Source organism: Lacerta agilis, chromosome 6, assembly GCF_009819535.1.
Source record: "Lacerta agilis isolate rLacAgi1 chromosome 6, rLacAgi1.pri, whole genome shotgun sequence".
Classification (NCBI taxonomy): domain Eukaryota; kingdom Metazoa; phylum Chordata; class Lepidosauria; order Squamata; family Lacertidae; genus Lacerta; species Lacerta agilis.
In genome coordinates, this window is record NC_046317.1 from 73,638,965 (window position 1) to 73,659,805 (window position 20,841).

The window sequence follows — 20,841 nt, forward strand, 5'->3', positions numbered from 1 at the left end:
TAGTGGATTCAAATTAATTTAGCGGAGTTTCCCTTCAGCAATGAGCTTTGCGCCGAGCATGTGGGAATTCTTCTGCTGGCATGGGCATGTGATGATAATGAAATGTAACTATTATGGGATGGGCAGGCTGTGGAGCTCAGGGCCTACTCCAGGCGGCAAAAAACAGCCTTCCACAAACACCCCAGGGGATGCTGATGCAACGCAACCAAAAAGCCCGTGAATGGCAAATAATGTGGCTCCCTGTGTGCTAGGCAGCCGGAGGAACTTTCTTCCAGTGTTCCTGCCTGCCTGCCAGCTGCTCTCTTATTCCCTGAGGTCTCTTTCTAAAGTAGGCAGAGGGAACAGAGGAAGCTTCCTGACAACAGAGTCGAGCCATTGTTCCATCTAGCTCAGTATTGTTCACATTGACTGGCAGCAGAGCTCCAGGATTTCAGGCTTTCTCCCAGCCCTATGTGGAGATGCTGGGGATAGAACCTGGACCTTCTGCATGCCAAGCAGATGTTCTGCCTAAGAGCTACAGTGCTTCACTAAAGGGTTGCAGCCAGGAAATAAATATTCTGATGCCCCCAGAAGAAGAAAAATCTGCATCTGCCAAAATGTATCCCCCTGAAAAATGAAGGGGCACAGTTATTCCATGTCACTCCTCTTATGCCCCCTGGGGCTATTTGGGGAACATGGGAGGGGGGATATAAATTGAATTATTAATAACAATAAACCCAAAACTCCCTTCTGGTTTCTCTGAATGACTTACGAGGGGAATACGCATGCAATGCATTTATAAATATGTAAGCGAGTCTTTGCACGTTTTTTTCAAAACGCCAGAATTACGGCTCTTTCTGATAAATAAAGAATGCTTAACAAACATGCCAGAATTCCCTAGCTCAGTGGAACGGGCCGTGTTTTTCAGTGGGCAAATTGCCCTGGCACCTCCTGTTCGGACTGGGAAAGAGTCCTTTCTGAAACCTCGCATAGCTGCTGCCAGTCAGTGAGAGCATACTGAGCTAGGTGGAACAATGATCTGATGAAGAATGTGTTTAAAAGTAACATTAAGTAAATCGTGTAGTGTATAACATGCACATTCAGAGACATATCATACAGGACATAGACCTTTAACCCTTCCTGCAGCCAGGACCTATGCATATAAAACCTACTCATTAAGCTGGCAACATTTCATAAAACATGTATAAGTACATTCATTCTTGGATGCTTCTCATTTGAATCAAGCTGTTTCCCCCTGTCTTCCAAAACAAAAATCAGCTCAGCACTACCGGATCTCATTTTAATTAAAGCAGTTAATTTGTTCGTTTTCTGACACAGAGGGGTGTGTGCATTACATTGGGTCGTCCCCCCAGTTATTTGCTAATATCATTTCAGCACCCTCTAGAAGATTACAAGCCAAATTCCTATTTACTTTCCCGACACAGTCTCTCGGGCTGTTTAAGATGCCACTTTGTGAAGCGTAAAACAAAGAATGCCTGCTGAGTTGCCTTCCATTATTTATAATCTCTCTCTACCCCACACAACCTCTGGTTGTTACATCACCACAAAATGTGGAGAGAGAGAGAGAGAGAAACCTACCAACCCAACACACACCCTTATTGAGCATTTCTCTTACTGGAAGTCACATGTTGCATCGGTCTAGTAGCCCTTAAAATATACAGTACTGTAAGTATTTGGAAATATGCAATACAATACAGCTGGAATTGGGTGCTGATTCCTGTTGACTGTAGAATTGCTGAGAAAGCTAAGTTCCCTGCCACGTGTGTGTGAAATGGCCCTTATGCAAATTGCAAAAAGAATGGAAAATGGAGAAACTAGTTCTCAAAAGTGCCAACACTACACACACACACACACACACACACACACTGTAATTTGTTTCTTTAAAAAAATATTTTCATGGATGACAAAGGTACATACAATACCTCTGTTTTCAATTCATAGAGTCCTTTCTAGAGGACGATTACATTCAACGTGAGAGATTGCTGTCATTGGCATTGTGAGGGGGCGGGAACGGGAGAGAGAGAAAGATAGTGTCTTTATTGCATTTCCCTAAAAATTCCTTCAGTACAGCTCACAAGAACAATACATAAACAATAACAACAGCAACAACAACATCATCGTCACAAAAAACCTGCAACACAAATATCGATATCAAAATCTTAAAAGCATTAAAATGTACCCAGGGAAGGTCTGTTTAATTAAAACAGCATTTGGTGTCTGCTGAAGGCCAATTTTCTCAGGTGCCTGTTCCAAATTATGAACCAAAAACAAACCCCTGTGTTGCAATAAGAACTAATCACAACAATACAAAGACAACACGTAGGCTAATAGTTCCAAATTATGGGCACCACCACCAGAAAGACCCTGTCTCTTCCATCAGAGGTAGGCAACATGCTGCTCTTCAGATGCTATGGACTACAGCAAGATCGCTGGAACTATCCCAAACTAGTACAGTGTTCTTCAACCTTCGGTCCCTGGATGTTGCTGGACTACAGCCCCCATCATCCTCAGCCAGTTTAGTCAATAGTCAAGGATGATAGGGGTTGTAGTCCATCAACATCTGGGAACCCAAGGTCGAAGGTCATTACTTATGTCAGCGTATGAGATTTTTTTGAAGTTATGCTTTATATATAATGGCATTAGTAGATCTTTCATGGCTAAACTGTAGACATGTCCTCCTGTTATTAAACAAAGCACGAGTTTGATCAGGGTTCTGTAGTGTTGTTGTCCTGTGTAGGCCTTCAACCTAGTGCTACTGCTGTTGCCAGCCTCATTCTCCGTGACAAATGCTGCAGAATCCTATGGGGAAGGATGTGTAGATAAGTCCAACCATGGTGTGTGTGTGAGAGAGAGAGGGGGGAGAGAGAGGAAGGAGTGGGGAAACGCCTCTTCATTTTTTCTCTGGAGAAGTCCATAGTGCTTTGTTAGCCTCAGGCTTCTGCCTTTCATCTGCTCGGGCTCAGTAAGGAAGACGGCCAACTTCTTAAAGCACCTCCGGCTGAGAGATAAAAGGCCCCCCCCCCCGTTTATTACATCTGGCTTGAGCACCTGCATGAGCCTGGCTGAATTATATCCATATTATCACGACTCGCCAGAGCCTTGGGCTGTTTTTGTCTGGAATGGCTTGGGAATGGCTTTCAGTGCCCGTTTGTAATGCTGGCTTATTTGGTATGTTCTTCTTAGAAATCCCTTCCTCTATCGGGGCCAATTCAGACACCCTCCAAATGGCTTCAGAGAAGCAATTGCTGTGAGCGTGCTATGTATTCCCCGCCCCCCAGTGCATTTCTGGTGTACAGCATCTTGAGAGAAAGCAGGCACCAATAGTAGTTAGAAGGCTTGCATAGTCCCTGCTGAGTGATACCGAAGCAGGCAATTTAGTGGACGCCTTTTGTAATTGCCCAATTAACACAGTCGTAATGAATCTAATAACAAAGCTTGTCCACTATTAACTTGGCTACCACTTCGTACTTGTAGATCTTCCCTCCAAGGACCTGTAATAACTTTGGGAAATGGCTGGTTTGACTCCACGTTTAAGAGGCCCTGGAGCCACTATTAACTTTAAAAATGGAAGATCCATCATCACAGATTTCCCACTTCATGTCTAGTTGTGTGCTCAGTGCCATGGCTTGGAGAGGTATGCCGCTTGACCTCAATATACCGTAACTAGAACTCTCTCCAGTGCCGGTTGCTTTGTAATCAAACTTCTTCTGCCACAATCACTTGCCTTTCAGCATCAAAAAGCAAATGGCCATGAACTCAACTTACGATAACTAAGGAAGTTTCTGTTGTCCCGATTCAGTGGCAGAGCTCCGTAGTAGTAGTAGTAGAAGTGATTCTGCTCATCCATCTCCTCCTCCACCAGCACAGAAGCAGTCCTTCAAAACAGGCACTTGCCTTGCTGCCTATAGCAATTAAAAATGGTCTCCAGGCAACCAGCCAAGAGATGCTTTGGTAAATGGGAAAGGGTTGGTTTATTGTCTTTTTCTCTACTGCTGCTGATGTGCTACAAATGAAACTAGGCAGCAACACTTTTTTTTATGGGGTAGCAACTGTTGTGAAATCACTTGCAAGGCTGCACAAAGAAAGAAAAGGTTGCATGTGGAAAGATAACGCAGGGGACTGTGACAATATTGATCATTGTAAAGGAGGAGGAAGCCTGTCCCCTCCAAGCGAAAGGCACACCATTTCTTGCTTTTCCTTTTAGCTCCTGGAGCAAATGCGTATATATGTGTTGCGGTAAATTAGGTTGCCTCTGGACAGCAAAGATGGCATGTTCTTTGTCATTGCTTTGCACCTGTAGACAATCCTGGAAATGGGAAGGAAGCTTTCCTTCCCTAAACCAGGGATGAGGAATTTTTGGCCCTCCACGTGTTGGTGGACTACAACTCCCATCATCCCTGACTGACCACCGGCCATGCTGGCTGTGGTTGATGGGAGTTGTAGTCCTGCAGCATCTGAAGGGGCCACAGGTCTCTCACTCCTGCCCTAAACAAATGAATGCCTTAAACCTTTAGCCCCTTGTTCCTCAAAATACCTCCACATATTTCCCAGTCCCTCACAAACAAGTGTTACCTTTCCCCTTATGGTGAGAGGTGTGCCTTTGGGTGCCAGGTGGTGGCGGCAAGCAACAGTGAAGCAACATAGTAGTAGTAGTAATAATAATAATAAATTTTATTGTTTGTACCCTGCCCACCCGACTGGGTTGCCCCAGCCACTCTGGGCAGCTTCCAGCATACAGTGGCACCCCAGGTTAAGAACTTAATTCGTTCCAGAGGTCCGTTCTTAACTTGAAATGGTTCTTAACCTGAGGCGTGCTTTCGCTAATGGGGCCTGCAGCTGCCGCTGCACCGCTACCGCACGATTTCCGTTCTTAACCTGGAGCAACCACTTCCTGGTTAGCCGAGTTTGTAACCTGAAGCATCTGTAACCTGAAGCGTCTGTAACTCGTGGTACCACTGTATAGAGAAACATAATAAAACATCAAACATTAAAAACTTTCCTCAGTAGCAGGACATCTGCTTTGCATGGCAGAAGATCCTAGGTTCAATTTCCAGTATTTCCAGTTCAGCTAGGCTGGGAGAGAAGCCTGCCAGAAGAGCTGCTGCCAGTCAGTGTAGACAATATTGAGGTCAATGGACTTGATGTTCTATTAAAGCATGATTATTGCCTGCCACCAACTAGAAAATCTGCTGCTTGTGGGCTTCCCAGGGGCGCCTGACTAGTTACAGTGGGAAATAGGACCCTGTTTTAGTTGGACCTCTTAGTCTAATCCGGCAGATCTCTTCTTATGCTCAGGGTTCCATCAAGTGACAATAGTGTGTGATTGGCGATTCCTGTGACGGGGCTGTGATGCAGTCCAAAACATCTGGAGTGCGGCAGGTTGGGGAAGGCTGGTCTACCCTTTAACAAAACAAAGGTGGGGAGGAAATCTCAGTGGTTTCCAACGAGTGGCCTTCCTAGATCCCCAGGCGTCATGAGCAGGCAAGCTAATGCCTCCTCCCAGAGCTGTGAGTGCTAAGAAGAGGGAAGAGGTGAGAAGTGTCAGAGGAATTCAAGCTTCCGTGGCCTGAGTTGCCAAAAACTGCATTAAGCTGCAATATTGATAACTGAGGGCTGATCTAATGATCTCGGAGCCTTTCCTTTCCAAGATTAGAACCGATCAGGGCAAGCGCTAGAGTTCAGAATGCCATTGCCATTCTTCTTTATAATGATGAAAATTGCTTTAGTTCCTCTCCTTCCATCAGCATAAGAGCTTTGAGCACTATGGCTGCGTTTTCATGAACAAATGCAAGCAGTTCACCTTTGGCATAACTGAACAAAGAGGACCACATACGTCCTTTATCTAGGTTTGTTGGGTAATCAGAAGTGTGTGTGGGGGGGAGAGAACTGATAATATTTGCAGAATAGCAAATATTCATGATTATGATTAGGCTTAAACTTGAACACAGGCGTGCATAAGCCAATTGAGTTAGTGAGCTGCCCCTTATCAGTGATTGGGCTGCTACGATGGCACAGGTTCTTAAAACACCAGAGAGACCAAAACATTGCCCTTTAACTGAGCTTATGTGATGCTATGGAATGTTTACAGATACTCTTACTGCTGAGATGGAAAATTCAACCTGAAAGGGCCACATGGGGAGCATTGACTGATTTGGAGTGATTCAGAGTCAAACATCCATTGGTTTGAGCACAATCATTAGAGACCTGAAAGAATCTTACTTAATTCGGCATTTGTCTGGTCCAATTTGCAGCTAGCTAGCAAACTGGCCATTGTACGTCATCTGACAGTCAGACAAATTTGTCCCCTGCTCTGATTTTATTATGCTTATTTTCAGAATTTGTACGACGGCCTTCAATAAATCTTTCTCAGGTGATTTATGAGGGAGAAAGCATTAAATTGTAAAACCACAAAAGGCAAGTTATAAAACAGAAATGATAATAACATTAAAACTTGCAGATGTTAGAAGGGGAACTGGAAAGGTTTTCGCCTGGTGCAGGAAATTTGTTAATATCAGCAACAGGTGAGCTTCTCTGGAGAAGGCAGGGTAGCATATCCAGGGCCGGCGCGTCCATTAAGGCGAACTAAGCAATTGCCTAGGGCACCAAAATGGAGGGGGCGCTGGGCAGGCTTGGACGGCGGGGGGGGGGGCGGGACGGGCGAGCAGCAGCTCTCCGCTACAGTGGAGAAACTGCTGCTTGCCTCTCCACCACCCCCACCTCCCGCCAAAGCAGGCTTTGGCGGGCGGCGGGGGGCACCAGAAGGTGGTCTGCCTAGGGCGCAAGAAACCCTAGCACCGGTCCTGAGCATATCCAAGGTCCTTTCTGTACTCTCCTCCCAATCCTTTTATTTAAAACCAGCATTTAGGTTCAACAGCATGCTTTTCCAAAACAGAAATGATTTACAACCCAGCCATGATGCATGTTTGTGTGGAAGTAAGCCTCAGTGAATTCAAAGGGACGTACCCTAGCAAGAGCATAGTGTTGCAACCACATCAAATCCATTTTAGCTGTGTATGTGGCACTATAGTAGCTAGAATGGCAGGGAAAGTTGGATCCAGACTTAAATTTCTTTCAGATATGAAGCTTGGGTGTTTTTGGTAAGTCACCAGCTCTCGCTGTAACTTAAGAGACAGTTTGTGAAGCTAATTCAGCTCTGAGCAAGAAAGCAAGGCAAGATTTAAATGTAAGTAAAAAATAAGTTGGTGTTTCCTGTGTGGCTTTTATATGGAGGTTTCTGCTAATAATTTTTGCCGGGTGCCCCCCCCCCCCCCCAGAAATGAGTGCTATCTTTTGCAATGACTAAAGAACCAGGGTTCTGCAATTGTGTTTTTTGCCTCTGATGGTTTTTTTGCTGCTTGTCTCTGTCCCCACACCCCATTTTCACTTTGCTAAAAATGACAGCATGCTAACAGCACAATCCTAACCACTGGGCTACTAGAAGTAAGTCTGAATTGAATTCAGTGGGGCTTGCTCATTTGGTAAGTAGGTTTAGGACTGCAGCCTCGGTTTATTTTTTTGTTTTTCTCTCTGTGTGTAACCAAGAAAGTGAAATTGAATCACTCGTGAGTGTGCATCAACTAAACACGTGAACTGTCCCCTTAGAAAAGCATTGTGATCTGAGCATCTGGGAGGAAACGAAATGCATAGTAAATAAGCAGACATGTCTTCTGCTTTTTAACTTTTCTTCAGTTTCTTCCAGTGGTGGTGCAGGGCTGAACAATGCTCCCTGTGTAGCATTTGATTAGTGATGGCTGTTGGAAATACACAACTCCTGTTTGATATTGTGGCCGTATATGTGTGTGTGTGTGTGTGTGTGTGTGTGTGATCACCCCAAAGGATGCCTTAGGTCCAAACTAGATTCAATATCAAACGTTTCTTTGCAGCATGCAAGTTAAAATCACTCCCCTGAAGCTGCTGTTTGTATTGGGAAGAAAGCTCCCATGGGCACCAATTTTGTGTTTTTATATTGTAAACCGCCCTGTGATCCTCGGATGAAGGGCAGTATAGAAATAATAATAATAATAATAATAATAATAATAATAATAATAATAATAATGAACTTTCCTTCCAAAGCAATTTGCAGCTTTGAAGGAGCCATTTTGAACTTTCCAAAGAAAGTGTTAAACTCCTGTCTCCCAACCTCACAGCAGCTTTTTGCATTTTCTATAACCTGCTGTTCAAATGTAGATACACATTTGATACCATGTCTACTTTGATCCTGAAGGCCCAGATTGTTCAAAGCAGCTATGAAAGATTTCAGTGCATAAAGATGAGCCAATAACATAGGCTTCTGGTCATCATACATGTTCATAAGATGGTGTGTAAAGTTTCTGAATTCATGTTTTGCTTAATGTGTGTGCAAATGCCTATTCCTACGTGTAGAAACACCAACCCTACTGACCTAAATAGGGGACTGGGCACCTTAAAAAATGTCTGTATGTGTAAAGTGTTTAACCACCTTCCGTGTAGCTCGGTTTTAAAGAAACAGTCTTGAAAGCAGCTGTTTTGCCCAATTCCTTTCAAGCCAAGAGACTACAGTGCAATACATCAGATCACACCTCATGCTGGCTCCAAGAGAAACACAATGATGGACATGAATACATTAGCCATGAAAATCAGAGCCATCGTCTTCCATTCTTAATAAGCAAACGGGGTCATTTGTGGTCCACACTTTGCTCATTGTTGTGAGAAGAAATTGCTGAAGAAGGATGCTACAGATACTTGAATACAGGAGTACCCATTTGCCCCTCAATATCGTTGGGTAGCAAAATGTACTTGATATTAGATGCCAGTTAAATATGCTAAGGAAAACTGTTATGCAACAAGATCATCAAAAAGCATGTACAATAGTAATTTTATATTTATGCATGGGATGCATATGGTATATTTTATTAAAGATCTTAGTGACCCATCATAAAATATCATTTTCTTGTTTGTCTCCACTTTTACACTGGGAAAGCTTGGGACGCTCTTTTGGTTGGCATGTTGGAAGCATTTAAAAATCATGTTGGGCAGTTCTTTCATTCAGACCACTCAAAATGTTACAAAATTATGAGCAAGATGTTGAGTTCTTCAAAAAAAACCATCAAGCCGAATGTTGAGGGGGAAAGGGTGTGGATGAGGGAGGGAAGGAGGGAGAAAAACCTGGACTGATGTCCATGGTGGAGCAATCAGGGTGGAGCAATCATGGTGGAGCAATTTACAGAGCAATCATATGTATATTTAGGCAGAAGTCCTGTTGAGTTTAGCAGGGCATAGTTCCAAATAAGTGTGAACAGGATTGCAGCTGTATTTGGATGGCGGTCTGTTATAGGGATCTGCTGGCCTCAGACCCAGCCAGCAAGATGGGTATAACGAGAGCTGTAATTAAACATCTGGAGGGCCATGGGTTCCCCATCCCTGCTGTAAGCACTCTGGTCTCATTTCCTTTTTAGGTCAAGGTTTATGAAAGTGAGCCTGCCATTATAATATGGACAACAGTGCCTCTTGCCCTAAGGAAGCATCATCCATCCCCCAGTCTACTTAGGTCAAAAGTGGTCCTCCAGATGTTGCAGAACTACAGCTCCCATCGGTCGATGGGGCTCTGTTCTCCACTGCACTTGGACACCCTTAAAAATAGAATAGTGATTTGAACTGTCAGAACAAGGAGTGGAAGGAAATACCCTGTCGTTTGTGACCCTCACTTTCATTCTTTTAAAGAAACAACTCATCCAATTGCATTTAGTTCCAGCCTGTGGGAACCAGCTATCTCAACCTAAAATTAGAAGAACTATATTTAAATACAAAATGCTGAAACAGCTGGCTGTGGCGTAATTCTAGCCAGTTAAATAACCTGTTCACTTTATTTTAAAACCTAATAATAGAATTAGTGGAGAAGTGTAAATTCCAAAGGGTAGCTACATTGATGTCCATGTATTGTTTTAGAAACTGCAAATTAAGTCGGCTCGCAATGTGGTACAATTTTAAAGCTGAAATACCAGGTCTAGACGGCCATCGGCCAACAGTTCCAAGGGGCTCACCCTTGAACTTGCTGAACTTGGCTTTACCATGTAAATGGAGGTTTCTTCTTCTTCTTTTAACCAGGGCTGGGGAACTGGATCCAGTCAGTGGGTTACATCCTGACCTCCCGCTGCCAACAAAGGCCACTTCGACAGGTTGGTGGGGCCAGACCCCCTGACACCCTCTAGCAGTTCTTTTGATCTGTAGAAATTAACAAATGAAGGTTTTTTTTAAAGCAGCATCAAGATAAGATTTAACCCTCTTCTAGTTGCCGCATATCAAACCACCTCCAAAAGCGTAGCTGCATGGGGCAGTTTGAAAAGTTGGCAACCCAGTGTTGGTATGACTTTTGTAGGCATGAGGAAGAGAACAGAAGCTGTCTACCCTCAGTGAAACTTGTATTTGGTAGATGAACGAGCTCACTTTCTGCTGATCACCTCAAAGCAAGGTGGTCTCTTTTAAGTTACAGAACATTCCTCCTCTTGATATTAAATGGAATGCAATTTCAGCATCTGTCATGAAAGTCTCAATACTAATAAACACAAATAAGAAATATATCCCTTCTGGCACCACTTTCTTTGCCGTTATTAAAAATGGATGCCTTTTAGGCATTGTGGGAATTAAAATCCATAGGTCCAGGAGATTCTAACTTGACAGAGGAGATTCAATCATCAATGCCAGTCTATCCTTTATCCCCTATAGGGGCTCTGCAAAGCACGATACAAGTAACTTCCTACCAAGAAACTGTCAAAGGAACAGAAAATGCCTCTGGTTAGAGGAACTGATTTCTTGAAAGTGAAATTCCCCCACCCCACCCCCCTGTGCTTATTAAATGTGGGAGCTGGCATATCTCCTGCAATACTGACTTTTCTCCATTAAAACTCACACTTTTTGTCAATAAGGCATCTTTATATATCCAGGGACCCAGGTGGCGCTGTGAGTTAAACCACAGAGTCTAGGGCTTGCTGATCAGAAGGTCGGTGGTTCGAATCCCTGCCACAGGGTGAGCTCCTGTTGCTCGGTCCCAGCTCCTGCCCACCTAGCAGTTCGAAAGCATGTCAAAGTGCAAGTAGATAAATAGGGACCGCTCCAGCGGGAAGGTAAACGGCGTTTCCGTGTGCTGCTCTGGCTCACCAGAAGCAGCTTTGTCATGCTGGCCACATGACCCGGAAGCTGTCTGCGGACAAACGCCGGCTCCCTTGGCCTATAGAGCGAGATGAGCGCCGCAACCCCAGAGTCGGACACGACTGGACCTGATGGTCAGGGGTCCCTTTACCTTTACCTTTATATATCCATGAGAGAGGGAGGACTAGGGGTGGGGGAGAGATTTGATTCAGTTTGCATTTAAAGGAAAATCTATCAAATGTATATTTTCTGGAACAATAGAAGAATAGAAACAACCATCCTAAAAAATTGGAATTTTGCAATTAAGTTCTCCAAGCAATCAATGTGTGTGTGTGTGTGTGTGTGTGTGTGTGTGTGTGTGTGTGTGTGTAGGAAGGAAACAGAGCATAGAAATGGCATAATTAATTAATTACTTAAATTTGCATACCACCCTTCATCCAAAGATCACAGGGCTTCCCAAATGGGTATCCAGCTGTTTTCAGACTACAGTTCCCACCATCCCTGACCACTGGTCCTGATAGCTAGGGATGATGGGATTTGTAGTCCTAAAACGGCTGGAGACCCAAGTTTGGGAAACCTTGTGCTGAAAGATGCAAACTGAATCCTGGAGACAACAGCTGGATGAGCCTAGACCAGGGGTCAGCAAACGTTTCCAGCAGGGGGCCAGTCCACTTTCCCTCAGACCTTGTGGGGGGGCCATATATTTTGGGGAAAAATATATGAACGAATTCCTATGCCCCACAAATAACCCAGAGATGCATTTTAAATAGAAGGACACATTCTACTCATGTAAAAACAACGCTGATTCCCGGACAGTCCGCAGGCCGGATTTAGAAGGTGATTGGGCCAGATCTGGCACCCGGGCCTTAGTTTGCCTACCCATGGCCTACACTGATTCTGCAGTTTTCTGTTTAGAAGCTCTAGATCAGCCTCTACTCACTCCTGGCTTAAGGTCAACTCTTAAGGGAGAAACGCTTTAAAGCCAGGGATGGTTCCTCCAGAAGCTGTTAAGCCTCCTCCCATCACACCCATGTAGCATGGCCATCAATCAGGAATGATGGGAGCTACAGTCCAGCTGCATCTGCAGAGCTTCTCCATCCCTGCTTTAAGGATTCCCCGCCTGCCATCTTAAGTGTTTTTATTTAGAACCTTGTCTACTTTAATTCCACGCTCTTTTAAGTGCCCTAGGTCCCTCTTGCCACAAGGAGAATATATGCGTCACTCCAAAAGCTTGATGCCACTGAGCAGGCAGGCGTTTCATACATTTTACATTATTGTCTTTCCAAAGATCCATTAGCACGCCGTCTTCCAGTCACAGAAGCTGCAATTCTGGCTGCTGCACTTTTAATAGAGGACCACGGTGCTGCGTTAAGGCTTTGCACTGTGAAACCGAGCGGAGTTCAAGAAAGGCAGAGCGCATTTCAGAGACCTTTAAAAGCAAGACTCCTCTGCTCCACTAAGAACCACTGGGTTGATACACATGGGGCTTTTTGTCTCCCCCGGTCATTTCTCTTGTTGCCCCTTCCCCCTACCATGCACTCGTACAGAAGCCAGAGATGTATAGGAGAATGAATTGCAGTCTGGTCAAGCCAAATGGTAGTTGGCTGGCTACATTTTCAATAACGTATTAAGCATTGATCTGCACAATTGCTGTGGGCTTTTAAAAAGCAAATCTAGCCAAGGGAGAGAGGGTATTTTTTTTAGTTCTCATTCCCTTATGGTGAAAACTTCCATGCATGCCAGTTTGCGGCAACAGATGTGACTCTTAACTTTGTATAGTAAGCTACGTTACCACCACACAAAAAACAAAGGGGTGTGCATGTCTCCTCCAGCCAGGCAAAAGCATTCAAGGAGTGCACAGGACTGGTAAGAGGTGTGAGTTGGGGAAATGAAAACAACACCCTGCTTTCCTTAGCCTTCCATCCCTACTGGTTACTGGTCTAAAATAGCTCCTTAGGAATCAGTCCTCTGTACTTTGGGAGCAAGCACCATCAAACACAAGCAGGATTTACGCATCTAGAAAGTGCAATAATCAGGCCAGATTAAGATTGGTTGAAGCCAATTAGCTGTGCTAATTTGGTGTTTAATATTACAAACATGCAGCACTCTGGTTCAAGGAACAAAAATTTGATGCCTGCAAGCACAAATTGCTCCCTTGGCAGAAATTTTATACTTTCTTATATATCTCCACAACAGCCATGTGCAGTAGGATAGGCTGAGAGTTGGTGACTGGCCCAAGGGATGAAGTGAGCAAAAACAATGACTTAAGTGAGTGATTTAAAAATGTGAACTACACATGCTCAAGGTTTTTAAAATCAAGTTTGGCAAAATGTTTTTTGAGCCTCTACAGCAGGCATGGCCAAACTTGGCCCTCCAGCTGTTTTGGGACTACAATTCCCATCATCCCCGACCACTGGTCCTGTTAGTTTAGGGATGATGGGAGCTGTAGTCCCAAAACAGCTGGAGGGCCAAGTTTGGCAATGCCTGCTCTACAGGCTCAATAATTTTTTTGTTAGTCCACAAAAGCTTATGCTGTAACTTTTTTTTTGGAAACACCACATGACTTATTTTGTGATACCTGGCTTATTCCATGTGTTCCGTTTCTGGGAGAAGGGGACCCTATTTGGGGAATTGCACCACAACTCCTAAATACCTCAATCCTGCCTTGCCTGCTGCTCTCTCTTCTTAAAGATTTCTTTATCTTTGAACCAGCCTTGAAATGGGCAACACTTCAACCCAGATGATGTCTTTCCTCTGAAGGCCCTTCAAATAGAAGACCGCCCTCTGTATGCATGGTCTCCCTATTCATATGGCTAATGCCTGCCAATTTTGGGATTGCTACAACCCAATCCAATTCAGTTCATAGTTTGCACAGAGCAATCTTCAAATGCCTGCAGGTCTTTTTGTTCAGCAAAGCACAGTTGAAGCTGGAGGCTATTTCGGAGATATGTTTGGTCTAGAAATGCTTTGCTCTCATTCACATCCTGACACACCAGAGCATGCAAGCCTGCCTCTCTCTCTTCCCAGTTTTTCTTTGGAGGTATTTAGTTGCTGGCTGGCTGCTCAGAAGCTGACTGGCAGTGTCCTTGAATTGCTCCTTGCAAACCAGCTGCAATAAAGTCAAATGGGAAAGAGCTGGAATATCTTCTTGCAGTCTTTGAATCCATCCTCCTGGAACACAAATGAGCCTTCCATCGAGAAGTTAAGGTAATGCACATGGACCAAGATACAGTGGTATCTCGGAAGTCGAACGGAATCCATTCCGGAAGTCCATTTGACTTCCAAAACATTCGGAAACTAAGGCACGGCTTCCGATCGGCTGCAGGAAGCTCCTGCAGCCAATCGGAAGCCAAAGAAGCTGTGTCAGTCATTTGGGTTGCAAAGAACATTTGCAAACTCACTTCCGGGTTTGTGGCATTTGGGATCCAATGTACTGTACGACTGTATAGATACACACATACCTGCAAGTAGGCCTCACTGAACTCAGTGAGACTTACTTCTGAGTAGACATACATATTGTATGGCTAGTGTCATTGCACATTTTAGTCACTAGGTGGTATTAGACTTAAGGCTTGCAGAATCTTCTTTGTTAAAAAAAAAAATAGAACCCTGGGATCGACCAACTAGAAACTAGTGCAAAAAACACACCTTTAGCCTTAAACTACCTTGAACTGAGGAATTTTGTTTTCAGTACTAGAACTAATTGGAACTCACAGTCCTTTCACAAAAACATTCACTGCTGGTAATACCAAGCTTTCCTCATTTCAGAAGATCAATTTTGTTGCTGTTGCTCCTATCATTAAACAACTGAGAATCAACAAACGCTGCAAATGTACTGCAAATCATCCCAGTATCTTCCAGTAGATCCTGTTCCACAGAAACATCAGTTATCATACACTTAGGTCACATCAGTATCTTTTAAACCATAAAAACCAAACTTTTTTTTTATTGGAACAGTTTATTTTCCTGTTATCATACTCAAAAGAAACATGTAATAAAAAGTTGTTTTCATACATATACAAACTAAGGGTTCCAATCCATTCTAATATATACAAAACCAGATAAATCTCTACAAAAGAGAAATTTCAAGTTACACTGGACATGATGTGCTAACTTCATTACAAAACATTAAAGCGACTAACTTCACATTTAAGTGTCTCACAGAACCAACAGCAAACACTTGATTTAGGGCGGTAGGAAGAGAAGATGGCAGCTTATCTGGAATGCTTCAAGTTGTGCTTATGGACCCATCAACCATGAGAATGAGATTTCATAAGTATATGAATACCTTGCTTTAAACACTGTTTGCTCTGGACAGCATTCTTTCAGAAGAAGTCCCTAAAATTACAATCTGGGTGATAAATGAAGTGATATATTCCTGCAGAAGAATTTGGGGGGGGGGGGAACTACGTTACTGAGACTGTTGTGCTTTTTCAATCACTTGCTTCCACAACAAAAATAGTATTATTTCATTAGGAGACTCATTAAGAGTCTGGCTGGTTGCAGACAAGACATCCCAAACACATGTATTTCCCTGCTACCATGGCACATATTGTAAAGGCAAAGATTCCTAGCTAAAGGACCATCTCCTTTATGTGAGAGCAAGTTACTCACCTTAATACCTGAATGTGTCATACTGTGGGGTAGGCATCATAACCAGAGGCAAAAGGCACCCACTTTAGCAGCCATCTGGCTTCAGAGATTACTGAGAAAGGTCCTCCCACCTGATTCACACAGTCAAAAATTGCATTTAAAGCAAGGAAACAGTAGATGGGGGGGTGCAAAATAAATTTACTTGTGCAGTAAATAAAGTACATCTCTACTGCAGGTAGCATCCCCTCACTTTACCCCTTTGCTTGCACCTCCATAGTTAAAATTGCAAATGACTGGCTTTCTAGCCTTTCATGGCAGATTTCTATTTGCTAGAACCATTAACAAAAACGAGTATTTCAAAAGGTTAGCTTGTGTTGCAAACTGTATATACTCGAACAGTAGCTGATCAGCATGGCTTTACAGGGAACATAATTACTTTGGTTTATTTTAATACTTCTCTTTCTGTCACTGAACTTGCACAACTGGTTTGCTAATTTCTGCTCACCTTTTTTAGGGCTTCTCCCGCCAGGGCAGTGATGGGGAACCTGTGGCCCTCCAGCTGCTACTGGACTACAACTCCCATAATGTCTGGGCATTGGCTCCCAGCGTCCTTGTGTGTTGGGAGTCACAGCAACATGTGGAGGGCCAGGGGTTCCCCATCCCTGATCTGGGTTAAGCCAAAGATATCCTTGGCCAGGTCGGTAGAAAGAGAAACACTGGCAATCAAACTACTGCTCTTCAGCAGGTGGTCTTAACAGCAATGCTTCCCTAGATTTTTGAAAAGAGCTTGGGCTCTGCTTACAATGATGACAATCTTCCTTCAGCAGCAGGAAAGGCTTGGATGACTTCACCATTCCCCACTAGCTCATGAAACGTAAACTTGGTTCAGGTCACACGCACCACATGCAAAAGAATGCATGGCCTACGGTGCAACTGGGATGAGAGTACAGAATTAATGGCCACAGTGCAGCTGGGATAAGTGAAGAGGAGAGATTGGAGGCTAGGTCATGATCTCTTCCCCACACCCACCCTAAACGGTTAGTACCAGAGTGTTTAATCCTCTGCTGCAAGCAGAGTAAAACAGAAGTTACACACGGGCTGTTACAAATAAGTTTCAGGCCTTGAGCAGCAAGAATGGAAGTGTATCTGCACATTTCTGCCTTTATTGCAGTTCCAGTTTATCACACTGCAACATCAAGAACTGTAGAGACTGGCTAGGATGCAACAGGCATGTTGCCTTCCAGCCACAAATGTGACATTTTAACTACCCACTTCCTATGCACCCTCTGAAGGTCATGGGGCCCTCTGAGGAGCAATTTAGGAGGCACAGGAGAGCTGCTGCTGGACTGGAAGACTTTCGTGCTCCCTTAATTCACATGTTGAAGCAACAGGCCTTTTTATAGAGCTTGGTCATTGTGTTCCGATACTTGTGAAACCTGGGGAGGCCAATAACCACAGGCACATTCCATCATAAATTTCTCTTGTGCAAATCCAACAGCAATCAGTGAGAATTGCACAGAGCATCAGACTCTCGCACACTTTGTTTTAGCAGGAATCCCGCTGCTTAGAAATGAATGAAATTGCTTTATTAAGCTTGACACATCAAGCTTTTCCTAAAAGGGCATTTTGAAATTATTCTTTTGAGCCAACAGATTGTTATTTTAATCTTAACTGACGTCCTTAACCTTTCCAAATAAACAGAAAACACGTTCTAGTTTAAAATTTAAAACTAATATTGCAAGCCTCAAACAAATTAAGCTCAAAATAGCAAAGCCCATAAACATTCGCAATTCCTTAAATATTTCAAACCTCTCATTATCTCAAGAGAGTTCCTAATTTCCTGAGTTGCAATTACTTTGACATTCCTCTGCTGCAAGGAATTCTGAAGAAACACAAAGTAGGATTCACGTTTTCTTGAGTGATGGGTTAGTTTCACATTAATATATTTAAAAAATACCAAGAAATCACTCAAACGTTATCAGCATTCACTCATAAAGTACACAGTGGAAAGGATATAAATATAAGCCTGAAATTCAATGCTTTAAAAGGGGGAATGTAAGGCATGGGACATTTAGAGGCTTCTGGAAGGGACAAAGAGAGTTTATATTCCCTTTCAAACGCTGGAGCAGGTTGCACATTTTTGCTAGTGAATCACTTTTCTTTTAAAAACCTATTTCCAGAGTACCATTAAACAGTAACAGGGGGAAATTTAAAGAGGGAGCAGTTTAATACAAAGTGGTTGCTGCATAAAGGAGATATGGAAGTTAAGCTATGCATCTTTTATTGGGACAAATTAGGCGAACAGAGAAGTGTGCAAGGTTTCTGGTTTCACAAGCACTTAAGAGTTTCACAAAAATAAGCATATGTTTGCATTCTTGCAGTCCAACCTAAGTGCATCCAACGAATGACACTAGTTTACCTACTTTGTTTTCTTCATGAACCAATGAGGCAGCCTCACGCCAGAGTGTGGGATAAACCCACAAGGCAGAAAACAGGCCTGTGAGACTGACTGGCCATCTGAGCACCAACATTCTTTTAGTCTGTTTCCTATTGTTGCTCCAATTTACTTATTATATATATATATAAAGACTGGCTCCAAAAGTAACAGGACTTCTCTGAAGCAACATGCGATCTATTCAGAACACATCTAACACTGAAACACAAGCATAATCTGTTCATGAGGACTCCACATAATGGCATTCCTGAGTTTGAAAAGGTGCTACAGTAAATGGAGGAAGCAGCCACTGGCTTGCTTTGCTTTGCTAACACATTGCCATCGTTTGCACACAACACTAGGCCAGGCCATGGCTTAACACAAAGCAGGCATTTTGCTCCTCCCTGGTCATGTTGCTGTTGCACTGCATTGTGTTAAGCTGCAATTTGATTTAATGTGTCTTCTGAACCTGGGCTTATGGCTTAGCTCTCTCCAAATCATAAACCATAGGAAAAACCTTGGTTACAGCATGTGGTTTGACTGTGAGAGCTAAATCACAAGACTGGGTTCAGAGGACACACTAAGCCAAATCACGGCTTTGCTCGGTGTAGCACAGCAGATTGACCAGAGTAGGAACAAAGCCACCATCTCCTCTCTGGGAATTTGTTCATGCTAAGCTATGGTTTGGCTTAGTGTCACGTGAAAACCGGACCATTTAAAACAGAAATCCACCTACACAGTAGTCATAGAAACACAGTTTATTGTTAGGGATGATGGATTCTACTGGCAGGCTTTCCTCAGAAGTTCTGCTGGCGTCTCTTCTTTGCTTCAATGGCATCAAGAATTGGCTGCCGTTTTGACTGATACCTTTGGCGAACTTCTTCTATCTCCTGCTCCATCATGGGGTCAAGCGCCCCGAGTCTTCTTTGAAGTTCTTCAACAGTCCAGTTTCTCAGCTGAAGAAAAACACAAAAGCAGTGAGTTTGCAACAGCAGAAAACCTGGAGCTTAACAAAGGGCCTGTGCTGGAAAATTTACTCTGCTTCTTCTGAGCAATAAAGTAAAAGGGCTCTACTTTAAGAGTAACAATTCTGAATCCCATTAAATTTACTGAGAAAGGCTACAAAAAAACTTTGACTTAGATCCTGAGTTGCCTTTCCATTTCTGGTGAAAGGTAATTATAGTTAATCCTTTTTCCTTGCAGTTGTTCCCTGCAACCACTTCAATGCTGTTCTGGAGAGTTGCCCCAACCCTCCAGAACTAGAAACAGCGTATCTTGAGAAGGATTCCTCTTAAGGGATGTCCCAAGCCTCGGGCTCCAGAAACTCAAAGCTTCTTATGTAACAAAACAGATTCACAAACCTTTAAATACACAAAATACAGATAACACTGTGCTTCTACCTGACTTCAATGAAGTGAGAAAAGGGAGTTTAAACCTTTTTAAAAAAATAAAGTATTTGAAGTAGGAAGGAAACTATTTGCAATATTATGTACAGTTACACACTTGGCTCCATGTTGAGCACTGTCTTTGTATATATGGAGATTCACAGAATTGTAGAGTTGGAAAAGATCACATGGGTCATCTAGTCCAACCCCCTGCAATGCAGGAATCTTTTGCTCATCTTTTGCTCAACCCACTTCCCACCACAAATAATAATCAGCTGTGCCTTTTGTTACCAAGTAGTGGACATCCACATAATTTGTTTGCCCAATTCGGTGTTCCCAATCTTCTGCTTGGATCAAAACCCCAGGGATTATTAGATTAGATGGCAGGGAATGAATACAATCTTTCATCACTAAACAAGCTGGTGGCTGAAACTATTAAGACTCCAATGAGAGAGGTGGTGTTTCCTTTTAAGCAGTGCCTTGCCTTGTTCCAATTACTTCAGACCAGAAACAAGACAGTACCAGTGCATGGCTTCTGGGCTGTGCAATACGTAGCAGCCAGGAATGTCTGAAGCTTGCCTTAGTTAACACAGAGATGTGATGAATTTCATCACATCAGCACTGTAAAGTAGTATTGTGTATCATGCTCTAAATCCTCCTGGTCCTACAGAAGACACCCCAAAGTTGTAAACAGTAATGAAGCATGACTTTGTGGAATTTCATTATTGTCATTATTTGCAAGGTAAGGTCTTCTCCCCTCCTCTACCACTAGCAACTGCTTTAAAACTTTTCAATAATGCATAGAGTATTATTGCACAAGGGAAATAAGTACTTTAGCAAGAGGGCACAGATTTTTGCCTATCTTGTAAGGAAGTTGTTCATTAGGGGGGGAAAGCACTTTCCCCATCAGATGCATTATGCATGCACATTAACGCAGCTTTAGCTGACAGCCCTTTAAGTTGATGTATGGGAACTGCTACAATTCTATAACATCTGTTTTAAAGAAGGTGATTGTTCAATGTTCAGCCCTCAGGAGCTGACAGAATATAATAAAGTATAACAGTAAAGACAGAAAAAATTAATTCAGTGCTAAGGGTGTATATAAAGAGATCAGTCAGCCCTAACCATTAAATGACTACCAGATGTTTTACAGAATTTTCTTCAAGCCTTAGAGTTCTTCTGAATCTCTAAGAGGCCGTCCTGAGTGTTTCAGGACATAGGACAAAGATTTCCAGTTTTTGTTTGTTTATTTTGCCAGGGGATTATTTTAAAGGAATCCTGCCTTGAGAGTTTTTACTGGTGGTA

The 20,841-nt window shown here is 43.2% G+C and overlaps 1 protein-coding gene and 1 long non-coding RNA gene across 3 annotated transcripts in view; one reads left to right on the forward strand and one right to left on the reverse strand.

The window, feature by feature from the left end:
* The first annotated feature begins 7,336 nt into the window (after positions 1–7,336).
* On the forward strand, positions 7,337–8,911 carry LOC117048943. Its single transcript, XR_004426895.1, has 2 exons — positions 7,337–7,478; positions 8,525–8,911. It is a non-coding gene; the product is annotated as an uncharacterized LOC117048943 (long non-coding RNA).
* An 8,370-nt stretch (positions 8,912–17,281) lies between these two features.
* STK4 (serine/threonine kinase 4) overlaps positions 17,282–20,841 on the reverse strand; it is a 67,636-nt gene continuing 64,076 nt past the window's right edge. For both annotated transcript variants that reach the window (XM_033153433.1, XM_033153432.1), the window contains exon 11: positions 17,282–19,107. In XM_033153433.1, coding sequence (XP_033009324.1) covers positions 18,949–19,107 — 159 coding nt within the window. In that variant the 3' untranslated portion in view covers positions 17,282–18,948. The remainder of the gene's footprint in view (positions 19,108–20,841) is intronic.